The sequence below is a fragment of the Herpailurus yagouaroundi genome, unplaced genomic scaffold (assembly GCF_014898765.1).
Source record: "Herpailurus yagouaroundi ecotype Mexico unplaced genomic scaffold, PumYag 163, whole genome shotgun sequence".
Lineage (NCBI taxonomy): Eukaryota > Metazoa > Chordata > Mammalia > Carnivora > Felidae > Herpailurus > Herpailurus yagouaroundi.
In genome coordinates, this window is record NW_024412404.1 from 1,943,574 (window position 1) to 1,965,738 (window position 22,165).

Here is a 22,165-nt window from a genome sequence, read left to right on the forward strand (position 1 = left end):
CTGCTTTATAAATAATTTGGTAAAAGACTCTAAATACTAATAGCCATTTAAGTTGAAAGCAAACACTGTTTCTTCCAGTGTTAAAAATTAGAGCACCTGATTACATGCTAAACTAAGAAAAACAAACTGTAACTGCATCCCTCTAGTTCTAGAAGCAATATGCAGAGTAAGTTGTCTGATGCTGCCAAGGTGAGAGAGAGCCAGAGGTCAAACTAACCTTGTCCCTCATTTTTTCCTCTACATCTGAATGCACACGAATCAATAACGAGTTCCACACAGAAACTGTGCCATAAATCTCTGCAGGACAATAATGCCTGGCTACCTCTACACTTCATATTTCAACAGCAGCCATCGAAACCGAATTTTGTGTGAGACGGTAACAGTATCTTTATTCAGTAATTAGGCAGAAAGATGGGGTCAAAGTTGACTGAAGCACTGTCCAGTCTTAACATTAAAGTTTCTTTACCAAAGCTTCCGGCTTTCTCTCACAGGATTGTCCATGTTGGAAGGTAAGAAAAGGATTTAGGAAGCTTTTTAAAAGCCTCAAATATCCTTTTATTATAACTTCACTAAAATACATACTTCAACCAAATCAATGAATGAAACAGTCAGCAATGCCCTTGCATGGAGGGTACAAGGGGTGCGTCTACCTAGCTTCCACACTCACCTGACAAAGTTTATCCTCCTGGAATAATTTTGTATCTGCTAGTGATTTTGGACAATCTGTGCTCAGTAATGAAAACTTAATATCCTACTTATTCTTTTTAAAAAATTTTTAGTGTTTATTTTTGAGAGAGCGAGAGCGCAAAGGGGGGAGGGGCAGAGAGAGGGAGACACAGAATCCAAAGCAGCTCCAGGCTCTGAGCTGTCAGCAGAGCCCCCCGTGGGGCTCAAACCCATGAGCCATGAGACCATGACCTGAGCTGAAGTCGGTAGCTCAACCAACTGAGCCACCCAGGCACCCCTCCTACTTATTCTTAAATTCATGGTAAGTAGCATACAAAATATTTGCCCTAAACAAATTTTACTTCTGTAATTTATAAGCTTTAAGGAGAAAAGGAAGGAGACTCTGAATGAGAAAAATCAAACCTTCCTGTATGTTTTGTGTTGTGTCTTCTATAACCTATCCGAGATTAATGCTGTTTTAATAGCTGTCTGATACTTATTTGCTCAGTAACCTATTACTCACCCATTTGAACACACCTGATTGTATGTGATTTTAACTACCGATCACGGATATCTTGTTTTCCCCCCCCCCCCCCGCCCGCCGCCCAACTGACATTTCACTTTACAGCCTCATATTTTAATGCAGAAGACCCATTTCTGCTACACAAATGTTGATTTATTCCTTACAGAATCAACATAAAAGGAGAAAAAAATTGCTCCTGTGCTAAGGCTTCAGGCTCATCAGAAACTTCTTCAGGTGCCCACAGCATAAAATCCCTTACCCAAGCAGATGAGTCACAGAACCAGTCTGGAGTATTACACTGCTTCCATCTTTACCTGGTCTTTTTAATCTCCAAAAAACTTTGGCTATAAATGTTTCAAGCAAAATACTCTATCAAAGTCATTTTTTCCTAGAGAGGAAAACAGGCAGAGAAGATGTAAGGCGAGAAAAGATAAATTTACCTGCATCAACTTTCTGGAGAGCTCATTAGTGAGGAACTCTTCTTCCTTCTCATAATTTACAGCAAGGGTTTCTTTCTCCTTCTGCAAAGCCTGAATTTTCTTGAATAAAGTGTTACTGATGAATTCTTCTTCTTGCTCAGCCCTGGCTTGCTGTTAAAAAAAAAAAAAAAAATTAAAACAGAGCAACAACAAAAAATATGTTAAGCAAACAGGAAATTTACAATGGAAATAATGTTCTTATTTGCAGAAAGGGCACTCATCTTAATTAGATCTCTATTTTTACTTGTGAACCAGTGCACCCCAAGACACATAAACCAGAGGGGCTGAGCGGCAACCCTAAAAGAAAATCTGGCTATTCCCCCAAAGAGCCTCCCTGAACTACAGATGGCCTTCTTCTTAAATTGACGTTTTGAAGAAATTCATAAAGACTGTTTTACTGTTTTTAGAATCAATCCCCAATCAGTAGAATACAGAGAGCTCATCAGATGGCACACAGGTCCAATTCTGTGCATCAATTCATGATAACTCTCTCCAAGTCACTACATCTCAAAGGTCTGTAATAAAGCTGAAATATCTAAGCAACATTTTTTTACTGAAGCAGAGTTCACCTTTTGAGGATATTACTGAAAGGATTTGGATAAGCAATTATAAAAGCAATGCACACTGCATGCTCAACGAATAGTAATTGGAAGGAAATACACACCAAATGGTGATAAAGTAGCTACTGAGGTAGGAATCCAATGGGTGAAAAGTAAGGGTGGATGAGAGGAGTTTTATTTTTTATTTTATTAATTTCCCTACTGGGCATTTTTGGAGGTGAGAGCAAGGACAGACATTACTGAATTTTAAGAACAGAAGAAAAGAGGGTCAGAATAATTCGAGAAGAAAATATTCTTCTGAACCACTTCCCCAAACCTATATTTTAACAGAATACACACCAAAAAACTAACCATCCTTGAAGGAAATTAATCTTTTCAGAAATAGGAAACTTGTTTCAAGTGAACTCAACTCTACTCAATGCACTTTTTAAACCCCATCATTTTGAGGCATTAATCCCAAACAATGTGTTCCTGTTTTATCAGCCAAGTCAAGGGAGAAAGAACTATATCAATTCCAAGTTGCCAGCACCTGTCACTTCAAGAATATGAAAGCCAGAGAGCAGGAGACAAAAGGGCACCAGCACTAAACAATTACCACCTTTATTGTACAGCCTCTGACAACCACTCCCAAAATCTGGTGGCTCAGATTTCTGGACATATTCTCTAGCTTCCCCAGCATCCAGCATCCAGCATCCGTGCCCAAACAGACTGGGTTTCTGAGTCTGTCCTCTGTGCTCTCCTGTCAGTGGCCGAAAGGAAGTCCTTCAGTCCCCAGAACTGCTTGTCAAACAATTCTACAAAAGAGAGTAGCATGTCGTATTTCAACTGAGAAACAGAGCTATAGAAAAAGTGAGAACTTTGGGACCAGGTCCAGCACTCAAGTTCTTTAAGAAACCATTTGGGATATGCCCGGAGAGCTGAACATAGCTAATAAATGTTTATTTCCATCCAAGAGCGCCCAGGGAGATATCCCTAGGTTCCCGAGGGCTCCTAGACACTTGGATGTTTTGTTAGCCCTTCCCAGGGCCCTACTCTCCTCTCCACTCCACGGCTGAAGGTACTTACTCTCCCCCTTGAAATGAGTCCCCACTCCTCTTTACAAGTCACACACTTCCAGGTGGGCCAATGGGCAGGAATCCCAAGTATGTATGGAGGCACACTTAACTCACGTATCTAAGCCTGCAATCTGTTTAAGCTACTTGTTTTTCTGGTTTTGACTGACAACATCCTACACAATTTGATTTCTGATTATTCTAAAAGTTACAGAACAAAAAGGTAGAGGGGAACTGTAAGGCTTTTGCTAGTGATACCGCACTTACTATTTAAAAGGGTGTTTGCCATAAATTATTTTTCTTATCAGGTCAGACTCAACTTTCTTGCGTGTTGCCACACACTCGGTATTTTAGACAACTGGTGTAGATGATCATAAGCAAGAAGAGCCAGACTCAGGCTCAGCAGACCACCCTCCCCTTCTGCACTTGGGGCCTAGAAGTAAGAAGCTGGAAATAAGAGGCTAAGCCCCAAGTGTGTGTTCTCGTAGCTTCCACCCCTGCCTCCCCCTCCATCTAACCATTAAGTTGCAGGGACAACAGATTTCAGTGTAATATAAAACAGTACTCTGCAATAAAAAGTAGATTAGTGGTTGCCAGGGGCTGGGGGAGGGGATGCGTGGGAGATGGGGAATGACTGCTAATGAGTGCAGAATTTCTTTTTGGGGTGATGAAAATGTTCTGAAATTAGTGCTAACAGTTTACACAACCTCGTGAATATACTAAAAATCAATGAGGTGTACACTTTAAAAGGATGAATTTTATTGTATGTGAATTATATCTCGATTAAGAAAAAGCACTCTGATAATTAGCAGGGCCTGTATTTCCCGGGGCACCTGGTCTCCTTTGCAATTCTTCCCAGGGAAAGCAGCAAAATGTTAAAAGGATGGGGGCGGGGAAGTGTTGAGGAGCACTGGATCTGCTCTAAAGTGCCTTCCAAAGTAAGTGACACATCGCTGGTCATGAGAGGCTGAGGCTTTAGCTAACAAAATTATTCACCATTTAGAATAGCTGCTTAATTCTAGGCAAAGCCCATTAACGGAAAATGCGCGCTCAAGGAGCCCTGAATAACAGGAGGAACTGCTGGTGGAAGCTGGTTACAGCCTATCTAACTTCACAGGGGTTACCGGGGGTTACACAGATTCCATCAAAGGCCTCCTTTAGCGAAGTTTCTGGCACTTTTTGGTTCTGTGTGTTACCCTGCCTCCCACAGCATCTGACATCCAGAGGAGAAGATACGGGAGCACAGGAGTCCAGGTGCCCAAGCTGTAAAACCTCACTCACCCTTTTTCTAGTTGGTCACAGGTCACTTTAGGAAGGAACACATAAATGACGACAAAAGATAAGATGCTGTATCCAATATAGCCTCAGAGGAAATTTCTGAAAGATCAGACAGAGTGTACTGACAACCAGGGGTAAAAAAAACTTGATTATCAGAGTATGAGCCGTGAGTCACACAGGCAGTCAGTAGCCACTGACTTCCCCACTCAGCTTTCTCCCATGCCACGTGCATCAGGGCCCAATTTCAGCCTTAGTCCTGGCTTTTTCTTCCCCTAATTCCAAAACAAGCCTTTTATTTAAGCTGTAAATGAATTATCTTCCCAGTGTGTTCCCCCCACAGAAAAGCCAAGAGTTCAGTAAAGAGTGGCCCAGGTGCTAAGAAGCAAGCCCCAGACACTAGCAGTCAGAAAAACAGGGGGACAGAGCAGAGATAAAACAGGCTACCTCAAAAAATCTCATCGGTTTTACCAATCTATCTCCCTTTTTATCTGAAATGCTTGACAATGTCAACATACTTAAAGACATCCAAATTCAAAAACAAAATTGTATTTCAAAAGCTAAATAAGTGAATCATGGTTCACCTATAACTCCATAAACTCTGAAAAGAAAATATGAAAACTTAGGAATGTTTTGAAGGAGGTTGTGTTCTGTATATGTCTGTAAAGCTGAGAACTGGGGAAATCTGGGGAAAATTTTTAAAATATCTGTAACCCTATCTGCATGTTCAATATGGTTCTAGATGCTGTGTGTAGAAACTGGGCGACTCTGTATACTGTACTCACATATTTGCACCAGCTATTTTGACACTCTCCTAGCAGTAACCATTGGGATATATAAATATGAGGACTAGAGCAGAAAGCAGGTCTCCACCATTCCTTCCCCATCCTACCAGAAGTCCAATGTTAAAAAAAAAAAAGGGGGGGGTACAGAAGAGAAATAGGGAAGGGGGCAGGACAGGAGAAATTTACCAAGTACTGTGGGAAAAATAAACACCAAAATTCTTAGAAAAATTATCTTCTCCTGAGTCACCATATATTCAGGCAACCATACTCTAAGTAAGCACTTAGATTTTCTGTGAATAAGGAAAACACAGCTCATTCTGACCCACTGCTATTATGATCAGAGCACAAATTTCATAGGATATTTCAGGGTGATTGTTTAGTTCTGTTCTTTATCAACAGTACTTTGGAGATCAAGGGTAGGCGGAGAAAGCAGAATTCAAAAACTCTCAGCAGCACCACTCACTGCTGACAAGAAAATCCAAGTGCCAAAACCAAAATCATGTGGGCTGATGCAATTCATGATCTATCAAGCACAAGGAAGAGAACAGTTTTCCAAAGCAAGAAATGCAGGCAATATTTAATAGCAGCCATAGGTAAAAGATATAATCAAGAGAAGATACAAATGACTACCAAGATTACACATTAGTATTTGTGGTTTTTTTTAATGTTTTATTTATTTCTGAGAAAGAGAGACAGAGACAGAGACAGAGAGAGCAAGCACAAGTGGGGAAGGGGCAGAGAAAGAGGGAGACACAACCCAAAGCAGGCTCCAGACTCTGAACCCTCAGCACAGAGCCCAGCACAGAGCTCAAACTCAACGAACCACAAGATCACGAACCACAAGACCTGAGCTGAAGTTGGATGCTCAACCCACTGAGCCACTCAGGAGCCCCAACATTAGCATTTGTTTTTAAAAATTACTTTTAAGTTGACTGCTTAATTGTTTTAATAACAAAAAAACCATAAAACTAAGATACCTTGAAGCTCTCACGCTTAAGAGCCCAGGCAGGCTCTATTTATTATTTTAATTATTTAAATTTAGGAATCTATTTAAATGTATTATTAATTTAAATTGACTATTCTGTTGCCTAGTCACATTTTAATGACCCACATTTTAAGGATCTTAACATCTCAGTTTGAAAGGGCATTGGAAACCAAACTGTTACAATAGCAGGAACCAACCCAGCACAAAGCCAGGGAAGTGAATAAAACCCTGCGCTCCGTCCACCGTCCCTCCACTTGGTTCACCAGAGCACACGTGGCTTGCTCTGGATGACGCTCAGAGTTCAACAGAACTCATGACTGATGGCTGGTGCCTCTTCAGGGATCAGTCAAGTACCAGGCATACCAGTGGGTTTGTCAACACCAAACACAGTCCTGCAGTGGTTCTGCACCAGCACCAGCAAGGGAGGGGTGGGTGGCAGGTGACACAGTCCATGAAGTACCTTTGTTTCTTTGACTAGGAGAATGAGAGAGATGATTTCAATTACAGGTGTCAGAACTGGAATTTACCACCTAGTCTATGGGAGCACAAGGTTACATACACACTGCACTCCAGGCCTATTGTAAAAACAATGAATAATCGGTAAAGAGCTTATCTGTTCCATTCCAGTATTGCCAGCCAATCAGTAAGCACAAAGGCATCACAGCAAAATCTTTATTAGCCCTTGCAACTGTGCTACTGTAACCCAGATGCTTAGGTCACTTACAGGACTGCAGGCCGAGAGAGCAAACAGCAACAAAGGGTGACCTGCAGGACAGAAGAGCTCGAGGATCTCGAGGTTATGAAGGACTCTAATTGCTACCAAGTTTTTTTTATCAATCAACCTACAGTGCCTCACAAACCAGCTGTAGCGGAAGACCAGTCCTCACTATTCTGGTGTCAGGCTGCTTGGTTTACAAGACGCCTTTGCCCACGTCCAGCTGTGTGACCCCCAGGAGAGCCATGTGACCTCTCTGGACCACTGCCTTCTCCTCTGTAAAGTGAAAATAACGACACCTCCCTCTGGGTTGTCTGTAAAGATATATTCATATAACTCACAGAAAGAGTTTATTAGCACAGTATCTTGCATAAGAAAGCACTCAAAAGACTTACAAAAAGGCTTGGGGAGAAGCATGGAAGGATTACATGGAGGATTGATGAGAAAACAGTCAAGTCTTACAGAGTCTCCCTCCATTTAACTAAAAAGTTGAAATGGACATAATTATGGTACATCCATATAAAAACACAGAGTGGAACCATCAAAAATACATGGTCTGCACTTACTGTCATGAAAAGATGTCCAACAACAAAAGGTTAAGTGAAATACCAAAGTTGAATGTTTGTATTGAAGGTAGAACAAAACTATGTTGAGTTCCCAAGGAAAAAACACATATCAAGGACACAGTGCATTATGAATAAGTTAACAAAAATGATTTACAGCTCTACACATTTGTACTAACCACCCTACCCTCAGATCAGCTAAGGTTTCAGATATTCAAATTCTCATAAAGTATAAAACAGTATTATCTGAAACGTTGCAAAGACATAAAATATGAACAAGCAGCAAGAGAATAGATCAGGCAGATTTGAAAAAGAAAACAGAACTTCTTGAAATCAATGTTTAAATTCATCTTGCATTTTGTATTTCAATAGCAAATTTGACACAGTTGAATCACAAAGACTGAAAGAAATACTTAAGAATCAATCCAGAATGTAACACGAAGAAATAAGAAAATGGAAAATGTGAAGGATGGCAATAGATACAGGAAGGAAATGAGAAGATTTAACACACATCTTACTAAAGATCAAGAAAGAAAGAATATTGGAAGAGATGATGGCTTCAGATGGTATATCCCAGAAATACTATCTGAGAATCTCCCAGAACTAATGAAAAACATGGACCTATCGATACAAAAAGCACCAAGAATTGGTGCCTAGACACATCTTAATCAAACTGTACAGCATTAAGACAAAATTCTAAAAAGAGTCTAAAGAAATGACAGATGATCCATAAATAAATAGTCAAGTAGACTGGCCATCACTCCTCAACATCAATAGAGAAAGGAGACAATGGAGAATTCTCAAAATGCTAAAACCGGCAAACTATATACAAGGTTATCAAGAAAAACTATCTTCCAAGAAAGAAACAAAACCCACATTTCTCATATAAACCATAACTGGGTTTATCACCGACAGACCTACACTAATAAGGCTTCTACAGGATCGACTTACCCCAGAAGAAAGGTCTGTAGTGCACAAAAAACTGGAGAGCAAACAAATCAGTAAAAATGAAGGACAATCTCAACAAAAACAGTGTCTAGTCTGTGAGGTGAAAATGTCAGTGACCCCTTTTGCTCACCTACAGACCCCAATAGTTAAAACCAGAAATAGACAAGCCCGCCTAACTCATGCTCTAACTATATAACCCATGGTGTTCATTTCTTACTGCACTTTCTTGCGGCATTGACAAAGCCATTCTACAAGGACCACAACATTCCGACCACCAGGCTAGAAGAGAGTGCCCAGAAGACCACACCCCACCAAATCACCTTCCCTGCCCCTAATCATGGCTGAACACAGACCAACCCCCACCCATGACCATGTGCTCCCTTGCCTCCCTTCTTGAAGGACCCTCCTATGGAAACTACAGCTATCACCTCACACAGTGCTGGAGAGGAGGCAGAATGCTGCTACCACTTTGCAAAAACAGTCGGGACGTTTCTCCAAGTTAAACCTAGAGTCACCATACAACTCAACCTCCTAGGTATACACTCAAGAACACTGAAAACTTTTTTTCCTGCAGAAACTCGTATACAAGTGTTCCCAGAAGCACTGTTCATGATAGCCAAAAAATGGGAACCCAAATGTCTATCAAGTGATGAACAGACAAAATGTGGTACGGCCATAAAAAAATAATAAAACAATGTCCTGACAGTACAACATGGATGAATCTTGAAAATATTATTTTTACTAAAAGAAACCAGATGAAAAAGGCTACAGAATGTAGGATTCCATTTACAACAAATGTCCAGGACAGGCAAATCCAAAGGGACAGAAAGTACATTAGTCATTTGACTAGGGATAAATGTAGGGGGAAATGAGAAATGTCCATGAAATAGTATAAGCTTCAGTTCTGGGGTGATAAAAATGTAATTAAACACTGGTGATGGTTACATGTTAGTAAAAACAACTGAATTGTACATTTTAAAAGGGTGACAGTTATGGTATGCGAATTAGATCTCAATTTAAAAGGGGGTGTGGGGGGCATGCTTAAGCCACTCTGGGAGACACCACAAACCCTTCTGTCCCCAGGGCCAAGCCCAAGAGCCCCTGCTTCAGGAGAAGAGGTAGAAGCAAAACCAGTCAGCAAGTGGAGGAGGAGGCAGAGTCCTTCCTCCAGAACTCAGGCAAAGATCCACTGCCTCTGGAGAATGGGTGGGAGACTGTCTTGAAGACCCACAGCAGATTCAAGTCAGAGAGTGGCTACCGAAAAGACGGGCTGAAAAAAACGGTATCTCCAGGCACACAAACCTAAGACTAGCCCTGAGGAACTGAGAACCACCCCTTCCTCTACAAGGAGCCTAGAGAGGAGAAACCACCACAGTGTTGCTGAACAAGGGGCAAAGGCATGCAGATTATATACCGTAGCCCAGGCATTCAGGCACTTCTGAAAGATGAGAAGGCAGAGCAAAAACACTGAGGAAAACAGGGTACCCCAGGCCCCACTCTACGTGTAACGTACTGGAGGAATTTAAAGCCTGTGGTAGGGGCGCTGCGTGGCTTAGTCGGTTAAGCGGCCGACTTCGGCTCAGGTCAAGATCTCGCGTCTGTGAGTTCGAGCCCCGCGTCGGGCTCTGTGCTGACAGCTCAGAGCCTGAAGCCTGTTTCAGATTCAGTGTCTCCCTCTCTCTGACCCTCCCCCATTCATGCTCTGTCTCTCTCTGTCTCAAAAAATAAATAAACGTTAAAAAAATAAATAAATAAATAATAAATAAATAAATAAAGCCTGTGGTAAAAGGACAGAACTACAACCACCAAGAAAACTCAAACCCAGTTCAATTACTGATTAGACTGACTCAATCTCACACTGATGGGCTAACAAAGAGACACGCTCATTTCTGGGCATAAATAATTTTTCTCAGTCTTCTACAGACAATGTCTGTAGTCAATCAAAAATTACAAACAAAATTAGGGGTGCTGGGCTGGCTCAGTCAGAAGAACGTACAACTCTTGATCTCAGGGTCATGGGTTCAAGCCCCACGTTGGGTGTAGAGATTACTTTAAAAATAAACAAATAAAAGTAAAAAGAGCCTATACAAGTAGGATAAAGGTTTTTTTCCCCCCTCTTTACGTATGGAACCAATTCAAGGCACAGTTTTCAAAAGTATCTTGTATTTTCTCATTTTTTCTCCTATTGATCCATATTGGTAGTACACTCAAAGTGCTCTCAAGGCCCCGCCCTGGTACAGCACAATTCCCAAACAGTACTTTCCCCCAAATGAATCACGACACCAAATCAGCTGCCTTCCTTTCCTTATAAAACAAAGCTCTGAGCACTTAGCAGCCCTTTCAACTGACAACTGAGAAGCAATCGGACTGACCTAAATTATACTAAAATATGAAAGACTGTTTTCCTTACCCTGAGGATTTCCTATGAGAGGAAAGGAGAATATAATAGGATCCATGGCTGAGTACTTTCACTGAGAAGTTCATTCCATCAATTATCTTGCTACACTATGTAACAAACCATCACAAAACACAATACTCATAAAGAACAATATATTATTTGTCATCATTCTATGTGTTCCCTTGGCTGGTTTCAGTGAGCTTGGTCATGCTGCTGCATTCAGCCAGAAGTTCAGCTGAGCTAGTATGATCCAAGATCAAGGGAGTAGAAAAAGATTTCATCTTTTTTTTTTTTTTTAATGTTTATTTATTTTTGAGACAGAGAGAGACAAAGCATGAACTGGGGAGGAGCAGAGAGAGAGAGAGGGAGACACAGAATCCAAAGCAGGCTCCAGGCTCTGAGCTGTCAGGACAGAGCCCGACAAGGGGCTCGAACTCACGGACCATGAGATCGTGACCTGAGCCGAAGTCGGACGCCCAACAAACTGAGCCACCCAGGCGCCCCAGATTTCATCTCTTAATGACAGAAGCAGTAAAATATTACTCAATCAGGATACTTCCCTTTTTTCAAAGCTTCTTCCCTTCTTTTGAAGACACAGATTTCCTAAAATCTCTCGAAGTTTTTCTGTAAATGATCGGCATGAAAGAGAAAACAACTCTAGAATTTGGTTAGTACTTTAGGTCAGTGTTAAGTTGGACCACCTGCATTGTCAATGACCTAACTAAATATAGCCAGAGCCTTTTTTTTTTTTTTTTTTTGGATCATACACAATCAATTCTTCCTGCTAAGACTCATTTCCTTGCTTGTTGACAGCACTAGAGGATATAGAGTCTCACACTAGAATAACAACACATTTTCCCAATTATAAACACAGGAACTGGTCCTGCAATAGCATGATAGGTAATGTCCTCAGATCCTTAAGGAATATATAGAAAGACATCAGACCAAAAAAAGTCCATGCCTGAGTCTCAAGGCACACACATCTGTAAGAACTGTCATAAACTAGACAGAACAGAAATACAAAGAGAGAAATGACCACATCAGTGTTCTGTTGTGACTCCCATCACTCATCAACTTACACCCATTGTCTTCTTCACCTTGAAGATATTACTACCACCAGGGTACATCGTGGCTCAGAAGTCAAGGGGAAAATTATCCACCACTCTTGGAAGACATGTTCTTAAAACTGAGCCTCTAGGGGCGCTGGCTGGCTTAGTCTGTATGGCATGTGACTCCTGATTTCAGGCTTGTAAGCTCGAGCCACACATTGGCTGCAGAAATTACTCAAAAACCTAACTAAAGAACTAAATAAATAAATAAATAAAATCTTAAAAACAAAAACCAACTGAGGCCTCTGTCATTTTTTCCCAAGAAAACCACTAATGCCACACCCTTTATACCTCTACTGATCTCCAAACACCTCGAGGTTTCCAAATTTGGTGCTGGGGCAGTAACTGAGACCTGGAGAACAGGAATTTGAAATATACACAGCTTGACATGCTCAGAAAATGAGCATTACTACTCAGTTGCCAACCCAGAGAAAAGGTGAGCAGCAAGCACGTCCTACTCCAAAGGATCCATAGGGGGAGCTATGGTACAGTGGTCTCAATGGAACAGGATGGCAGGCCCGCTACAGACAGAAAGACAGGTATCCTTCCTCCCAAAGGTATATTCCCAAAGACAGAGGCATAATGAAGAAAATTAAAAATGATAAAACAAGTTGTTCTTCGAGCAAAGACTAAGGTCACTGGTAGTCAATTTCACAATACAGGTAAAGTTCACTGCAGATGATTATTATCCCAGATTGAATGCTGGACATGCACCATTCACCGTGTGCCTAAACTCACAGTTTCCTTGTACCAGGAACACTGCATGATTAAACATGTCCCCACTATTTCTGACATGGGCAGGGGTGAGCCTCAACACTACTCCTAGGAGTCATCCCTTGTCAGTAATAGGCTTCCCCCTCAATACTAAAGTTCCCAACCAGAATACCTGACAAGTAGAAACTAGTGATTAGAGTTTTTAAATTTAATTCAATACATATGACAGAAAATCCTACATGGCAAGCACTTTATGGATATGGCAGTGAATACCACTGACCTTGTCCCTAGCCTGAAGGGGTACATAATCCTCCTAGCAATTAAAGGAAAGTAACATCATTAATCTATACATTTAGCAGTTGGCCTTGGAGTGATCTTGGCTGCATAAAATAGCCTAAAAAATCAAGGGATTTAAAAGTAGATTAAGCTGCACAGAAGAAAAAGGTTAAGTATTTTATCCACTACAGTAACAGAAGAAATGGCCAGCACATAAGCACTCAAACACGTGCTAAGGGGTATAAATGTACACAAATATACAAACTTTATATTATATACATACATACGTATGTACATAAATATACATATATGTGTATTTATAATGAGGAATTAACTCCTATACTATATGGTAATGTCAGTCAATATTTAAGTATCGATTTTATTTCTGGCACTGTAAGAGACCCCTTCCAGAATTATCTCATTTGATCCATACATGGGCTTCACACATTTCAGCCCCACATAAAAACAAGAGCTGAGAGAGGTCAAGCAACTTGCCCAAGGATCCAAGCTACTAAGTATCAGGACTACAATTTAACCTAAACCCTGGACTGGCTCCAAAGCTCCTGGTCCTTTTACAGCCTGCTCCACCTTTCCAGTGACAATGTCTTCCCCTGGTGCAAGGGATGTAGCATCATGATCCAGAAAGAAGTCAAAACTCTCCAGCTCACTATTAAAGCCAACATGTGTCATTCACAGAGCCCGAGAACCACAAAGCAACTCCTCTTTGGGAGGAGATACCCTGTAATTTCCTTCCCCAAACAAAGTAACTGAATGTTGGGTGACCAACAGGTAATCTTTAAGAAAGGCACAAGAGCCACTGTTTGCTACAGCTACCCACCACTGCTCCAAGTGGGAGACCACACATTTCCTGATGGTACACACACTGTTGTTCCCGCGCATGTCACGTTCACAGCACACTCTGGCAATTTAGCTTTACTCCGTCCACATGTGTTCTCCCTTAATCTTTCAGGGTGAATAAGGGTGTATGTGTCAGGGTGAGGGAAAACAGGTGAAAGAAATCACGGGAGCAGTTCGGCCATAAGCAGGCCAGTGAGGATATAGATTCAAGTTTATTGGGAAACTGCAAGATGATAAGTCACCCTCTCTATGTGTAGAAAAGAGCTAACGTAGCAGCAGCCCTAACCACTATCCTTTTAAAGGCTGTTTACAAGCTCAGCCCTTGACTGGTGACGGAAAACTTGAATTTGGAAAGGATCCCCACCACCCTGATAAAAGGGGCTCATTGTGGGGCGCCTGGGTGGCGCAGTCGGTTAAGCGTCCGACTTCGGCCAGATCACGATCTCGCGGTCCGGGAGTTCGAGCCCCGCGTCAGGCTCTGGGCTGATGGCTCAGAGCCTGGAGCCTGCTTCCGATTCTGTGTCTCCCTCTCTCTCTGCGCCTCCCCCGTTCATGCTCTGTCTCTCTCTGTCCCAAAAATAAATAAATGTTGAAAAAAAAATTTTTTTTTTTAAAAAGAAAAAAAAAGGGGGGGCTCATTGTGTCAAAACTTTACAAACAATATCGTTTGTGATGAGCACCTGCTTTCCTCTGGGAGTCTGGAATTTTTGTACATGCTAAGCAGAGGGTACCTATGTGATCAGTCCCAGTGAAACCCTGGGTGCTGAGTCTCTGTTGAGCTTCCCCGATAGAAAACATTCCACGTGTGTTCTCACCTGTCACTGGGGGGAAGGAAGTACATCATGTAGGACTACTGGGAGAAAACTCTTGGAAGCTCATCCTGGTTTCCTGCAGACTTCACCCCTGTACCTTTTCCCTTGTGCTGATTTTGCTTTGTAGCCTCTCACTTAGGCATCAAGACTGAATACTGAATCCTGTGAGTTCTCCTAGCAAATTATCAAACCTGGGGGTAGTCTTGGCAACCAACGACTTACCCTGCATCTAAAAGTAATCTTTCATCTGTCTTTCAAAAACCATGGGAGCCACAGAAAGGGACACACCTCACACCCATCACACCCTAATGATTTTGGTGTAGTGGTATAAGCTATAACCCAAAGTCTGAATTTAAGTGCACCCTAAGAGAGCCATGACACTACTTAGCCAGAAAAATCTCCCCCAGATCTCCAGACTCTTAACCAACTGCCTACTTACCAGCTTCAACTGGAGATCATGGAACCGTTACCTCAAACATAACCAACACCAACCAAACACATCTTGAGTAAACCTTGGTTCTTCTTCCCCTCGCTGCCTTGTGCCCATTCAATCCATCAGAACACCTGGTTTCTAACTGAAATAGATCTAGAATGTTTCTTTCTATTCTTGCAGTTGCCTTTGTTGCAGCCACCATCTTTTACCCAACTGACAGACAACAGCCAGCTAGCCAGCCCTGTTGATTCTTCCCCTCTTGCTCTCGAACAATCTATGCTCTCTGCATCCAAAGTGATTTTAGAGGCAGAAAACTGACCACGTCACTGTCCTGGTTCAGGCCCTCCAGGGGCTTCCCAGGATACTCAGAAATAGTGATTCCTTGCTGTAATCTACCAACCCTCCATGATGGGAGTCCCCACCTGCCTCTCCCACCATGCTCATGACGTTACCACCACCCAGCACATCTACTCCCACACATGCCCAGCTCATGATTCTTGAGTGGGACCCCTCTGCCACATGGCGGACCGGCTATCTGTCATTTCACCTCCCCCCAAAGAGGCTGCCCCTGTCACCGAACCTAAAGTCAGCCCTCAGTCACCCAGCCCATCACATGGCTTCCTTTTCATCAGAGTATCCACTGCCACTCGAATGTTTTTCCTTCTCTGTCTCCCTGTCACTGCTCACCAGAATGTGGGCTCATGAAGCACAGCAGATCTGCTGGTGACTGCTGCAGCTTCAGAGTCTAGATCCGTGCCTGGCATATGGCAAGCGCTCAAATGCTGGACACATGGGCACCTTCTAAAATGCAGGAAAAGCCTTCTCTTAATCTCTGAACCTTCTCTACCTCACTCTTCTCTTGGCTAGCTGATGGCCACAGCAGCGAGTCAAGTTCTCGTGACCAAAAAATGAATACGGTACTATCACTGCCTTTGGAGCAGCTGGTCTAGTAATTCTATATCCTTCACAGCCTTCCACACCCCACATCAGCTTCCACAGATGCCAGTGATACCAAAACACAGCCCTGTACTTGGCAGCTCTGACTTCCATTCTCCCCTCCTAGCCCCACTGCTACACACTGCTCGGGATGGCTGACCGTAGGAGACTGTCCCCCCAGCCTGAACTTTCTTCTTCCTCCTTTCCACAGCAGGACCTCCTCACGCTCTAGTTTGACCCGTGACTTTCCAGCCAGACTGAATTTCCCTGCCTCTCTGTGAGTGAGGTGAGCCTGAGCCCTGAGACCAATTTCTGGTCTAGAGGAGGTGAATGGAAGCAGCATGCGACTCTGGAGTCACATCTTCAAAAAGGAAGTGTTGTCATCCACATTCCTCCTTCCCTCAAGTTGGACTCAGACCTGGTGGTTATGAGGCAGCTCCTGCCCCACAGGCAGGCGAACCCCACACAAGATGGTGGAGCAGTAACACAGGAGACACAAGCTGGTGAACACTGTGGAGCCCGGGGCTGGTGAGTGACACTGCCTCCATATTCTGGGTCTCCCTTTCAGCAATTTAGATGCTGCCCCAGTACAATTCTTGAGATGCAAACTCATTGGCATGAGAGAAGCAGATCTAAGTTTAGAAATTAAAAGCTCCCACAAGATACAGTAAATTAAAATGGCAAAAGGCAAGAGGATGTATATTATGATCCCATGAGTAAAGTTTTATTTAATAAGGATACATAAAATGCATTCATCTAATAAATAAAAATTGTAACTTTATTATACTATACAAATGCATATAAACATCTTGCATATAAATCATTGTAAATATTTTAAAAATTAATAGAATTGCACCCAAGAAATGTTAACAGAGCCTCTGGAATTGTTAAGAGGCTAATTTGTCACACAACATCCACAGGGCTGAGAACACTGTTTTGTGCATACTAAGCACTAAGTTCTGTAAATATGACTATTCACTTTGCATTTGTATGTGTAGACACACACACACACACACACACTGGGAGGGGCTGCCCTGCCTACAAGCCCAGTACCAACATTACATTAACATCACCTATTATTAAAAAAAAAAAAAAAAAAAAAAGATGGGGCACCTGGGTGGCTCAGTCAGTTGAGCAACCAACTTCAGCTCAGGTCACAGTCTCATGGTTTGTGAGTTCAAGCCCCATGTTGGACTCTGTGCTGACAGCTCAGAGCCTGGAGCCTGCTTCGGGGTCTGTGTCTCCCTCTCTCTCTGCCCCTCCCCCACTCATGCTCTGTCTTTGTCTGTCTCAGAAATAAACAAACATTAAAAAAAAGAAAAGAAAAGAAAAGAAAAGAAAAGAGAAGAGAAGAAAAGAAAAGAAAAGATAAATTACCCCTCTCCTGACACAGTGGGCCAGCTCTGAGGAGGGGGACCCTGGGGTTCTGAGCAGAGGAAAGGACACTGCACTAGCAGTTGGGAAACTGGCTCTGGTCCTGGCTTTGCTGTTAACTCCTAATTAACCTTGGCAAGCTTCCTTCTTCCCTAAGCCTGCATTTCTTTCTCTATAAAACGTGAGAGAATCGAAAGTCCCTTATGACACAGCAACTGACAAAAATCAGTCACATTCTCCAGAAGAACTCTAGGGAAAACCTTTTGTCATCAGAGGACACTAAGGACAAGAAAGATAGCCAGTCAGTGGGGAATGAGAACCAAATTATTCCCCCATTCAGTGCTCTTCCCACATCCTCCTCGTCCTGCCCTGGCCCTTACTCTGCTTTGAACAGCAACTCTTACAAAGTATCCTCCAAACTCAGTGGACAATTAGCAGCAAAAGAGTAGTACTCTGATTAAACCCTAAGTAAACATAGTACTCTGATTAAACCATAAGGGAATACAATTCTCCCCCAAAAGTAAAAGGCTCCTGGATCAAGGGACTTAGAGGGGAGGAGGGGGGGGGGGCGGGGAGGGGGGTTGAGATAGAGAAAGAAAATAGATTTCTTACAGAAGAATAGAAAATACTTCCAACAAAATTAGTCCATTATGAAAAGTACTGTTAACATGGTTATCCATCCCTTCTAAACTCTATGCCTATACAATTTGATAAAATCAGTTCACATTATAGGCACACCACATCACTTCACCCTGCTTACTATGTTGTAAGTATTCTCTGTGATTAAATGTTCCTCCAATGATTTTTGATGTTGGAAATATACTAGCTCACTGATGTGCCCAAACAATCTCCCTGACATTCCAGATGTTTCCAATGCTTCTACCCTAAGAACTGTTACAGTGAACATGCTTGGACAGTATCCAATACTGTACTAAGCTGGATCCTCCTTCCAGCAGATTCCCCAGCGCTGGATTTCAATACAGAGTTAAGATATGGGGATTTAAAGCAAACTGCTTCCGACATTCTTCCAAGCTACAAAGCTGTGTCTGCTTCCTGCGTAGTTGCAGGTGAGAGAGGGGTAGCCAATTTACTCCCCCCTTTGTCATTTGCTTGCTCCTTCAAATGTGTCTGGGGGGTTGGTTTCTACACTGACTTTCTACAGAAGCCAATTCCTCTTAAGAGGGGAAAGGCATGATGCTTTGGTTAAACTGGAAGAATGGCTTTGGATTTGGGGGTTGATGTATGAAGGGTCTCTGTTTTTCTGTGAGGGAGGAGAGAGAGCTGGTTTAGCTTCTAACAAGGGTTTACCGTGCAGCATAAAATTTCTAATCTGGTTGCACATGAAGATACAGTGGTCAAACTACATTACCTCCTTGATACCCAGGGCTAAGTCTATTGTGTCTGGTCAAAGAGTATAACGCTTAAGTAATACACGAGTAGTCACTTCTGATACAACTTCCAAGAAAGCTCACTAACCTGCTGTCAGCAATTAAGGTGAAAACCTAGCACAGGTCCTCAATCTTTTAAACGCGACTCCAAAATCCAAAACACTCTGCAAACCGAAAGCTGCAACCATCCGGCAGGAAGCCAAGTAGCCTGAACTGCATTTGTTTGGGGGCAAAGCCTGATCTAAAACGACATGAGGCAGCATGCAGCTTTATCACTTAGTGTGGCTCGTCGCATGTTCCGCTGATGTGTTTGCTGATGGACTGTGATGCCAACCTATTCAGAGGGGTCATATAAGGCAGGTGCCCAACACTACCTTTCCACACCCTACCTGTTAGGAGCTGAACTGTCTCCCTGCCCCCCTGACAAAAGATATGCCGAAATCGTTTCTCCAATTACCTGTGAATGTGACTTTATTTGAAAATAGGGTCTTTGCAGATACAATCAGATTAAGAGGAGGTCATTAGGGTGGGCCCTAACCCAGTATGACTGGCATCGTCATAAGAAAGGAAAACGGACCGAACAAGGATGTGCCATGTGACTGTGGAGCAGAGACTGAAGCGTTGCGGCCGCAGCCAGGAGCGCCCAGAACTACCAGAAGCTGGCAGAGGCATGGGACTGTCCTCTCCTAAAGGTTCTGAGGGAGCCCAACCCTACAACATCTTGGTTTCAGACTTGCAACCTCTAGAATCCTGTGAGAGAATAAATTTCTGTTGTTTTAAGCCACGAAGCTTGTGGTGCTTTGTTACACCAGCCGTAGGAAACTAACGCACCCCCATCCTCGCCACCAAAAATCCTGAACTCTAAAACACATCTGGCCGCATGGGCAAGAGACGGTAGGACTGTACTTTCATGTGCCATTTTATTCTGCCCACTTCAAAGTAACTCTAGGTTCCATTCACGGTTTCTGGCAACTGGTATTTATAAAATCTTCACAAATTTATATAAAAACTGTTTTTGTATTAAGGGGGGGAGGAGAAGCAGGAAGAGAATATACAGGACACACAGTTAACCTTCAAAATTAGCAAGACAGAACAGCTAAAACCATCCAGATACATCTTAACTGCTTTTCACAAGAATAAATGTCCCCCATTTCAGTGATATGGAGGCAGTATTATACTTAAACACAAACAGCTGCCAACATCCAAAATGATGCAAAATTAACTGAGGTTAGTCTTTCAGAGTCCTTATTGATATGTAACACCGGAAAGGAAACAAGGTGAAAGAAGGGAATTTAATAATGAAGTGTATGCATATGTAATCAGTGTATATACTCATTTCCTTACTAATAAAAGTGTACACAAGTGCCAAAGATATAGGGAATATAACAAAGCTATAATGAGAGACAGAACCTTAAACTCTAGCAGGAATGCAACAAAGGAACAAATTGGTCTCCTCCCAGTTCTGAAAACTTCTCTTTGCCTTCTGTTCTCCTACCACTCAAGACTGGAATTCTAGTAATTTGATAATTTCTGTCAAACATATTACAATAATCACATTGAAATATTCCATTTATAGAAAGGTGGTCCATGGGTCAACCAGAGAGATACACAGAGACTGATGTATGAAGGTGTTCACTGAATTGTCATCCACACAAATGCAAAGAACCAATTCATCTAAGAACAAGAGACTAACATGGGCAGAATAATGCCCTCCTCTACCAAAAAAAAAAAAAAATGTCCTTATCCCAAATCTGAGAACCTGTGTCCATATTACTTACATGACCAATTGGAATTAAGGGAAGAGATGGAATTCAGGTTGCTAATCAACTGACTTCAAACAAGGAAATTATCCTGAGATATCTGGGTGGGCTCAGTGTCATCACAGCAGTCCTTGCACAGTGGTCAGAGTGACACCACATGAGAAGGGCTCCTCCTGCCATTGTTGGCCTTAAAGATGGAAGACCAAGTGACCTCTAGAAATTGGACAAGGCAAGGGAATGGATTCTCCTCTACAGCCTCCAGAATGGAAGGCAGCTTTTGCCACATCTTGATTTCAGTCCAGTGAGACCCATGTTGGACATGTAACCTAACTAGAAGAAAATAAATTTGTGTGGTTTCAAAGCTCTTAGTAATCTGTGGTCATTTGTTACAGCAGAAACAGGAAATACAGGCACTGAAAAATGGTCATTTATCCTAACAATGGAATAATTATGCTGCCATAATTAAGAACAAGGGACAATTGTGATGATACACCTTCAACAAGAAAGAACAGGCTGGGAGCCATGCCATGACCCCAATTTTGCTTAAAAACTTCACCCCAGCCCTCAAATGAGTTAGAAAGAACCAGAAGCTCAAGCAATTGAGGTGGTTCTGAGGCATGGCACTGAAGACAGTCTTTGTAGAGTGAACCCAGTTTTCAAAGTTGCTGCAATAAATAGTTATTTGTCATCAGAAAAAAATATTTAGAGTCTGACAGAGATCTGCTCAACCAAGGCAGCTGTGACAGGCTCCTTGGTGACTGAACCAGGGAAGGCCTGGGATGGACAAACTCTGAGGGATGAGGAAGAACATGCAGAGGAAAAAGGAGGTTCAAAGAGCACAAAGTTGAAAGATTCTCGTCCAGGTGAACTTCAAGAACAAAGACCTTTACTGAATCTTTCCAAGTCTCGGGTACACAGCAGGTGCCCCAAGCACTGGCAGATCATCTGCAAGTTGCTGACATGCTGAACTCTACTCCCCACATCCAACTGAGGCTCCCCAAGGCACAAAAACGGTCTTAGTTCTCCAGTGACAACGTCGCACAGTTTGAGGGGTCTGCCCCAACGCTATTGTTCCCTCAAGCCCTAATATTTTTAGTGATTTTGCAGAATGCAAAGTTTTTCAGGAACACATATATCATGTCAGGGCAGAAACCCCTATATTCCATTTGATGTTTTAAGACCTATGTAGGCACCAAACTGGCTGAAACAGACCCAGCCCAAACCTCTGGCCACTCCATGCCTGCCACATGGCATTCTGAATGTGTTGGATGATACTATGCAAAGAACATTGATATTTGGGCATAATTTCGTACTCTGTACTTCTACCAGAATACTCAAATAAATTCTGCAGTCCTGAAAAAATAGTGGTTACTGGGGCGCCTGGGTGGCGCAGTCGGTTAAGCGTCCGACTTCAGCCAGGTCACGATCTCGCGGTCCGGGAGTTCGAGCCCCGCGTCAGGCTCTGGGCTGATCGCTCAGAGTCTGGAGCCTGTTTCCGATTCTGTGTCTCCCTCTCTCTCTGCCCCTCCCCCGTTCATGCTCTGTCTCTCTCTGTC

At 42.6% G+C, this 22,165-nt stretch overlaps 1 protein-coding gene across 2 annotated transcripts in view; it reads right to left on the reverse strand.

Moving 5' to 3' along the window:
* CCDC6 (coiled-coil domain containing 6) overlaps positions 1-22,165 on the reverse strand; it is a 108,827-nt gene that overhangs the window by 55,874 nt on the left and 30,788 nt on the right. For both annotated transcript variants that reach the window (XM_040485089.1, XM_040485090.1), the window contains exon 2: positions 1,630-1,779. In XM_040485089.1, coding sequence (XP_040341023.1) covers positions 1,630-1,779 — 150 coding nt within the window. The remainder of the gene's footprint in view (positions 1-1,629; positions 1,780-22,165) is intronic.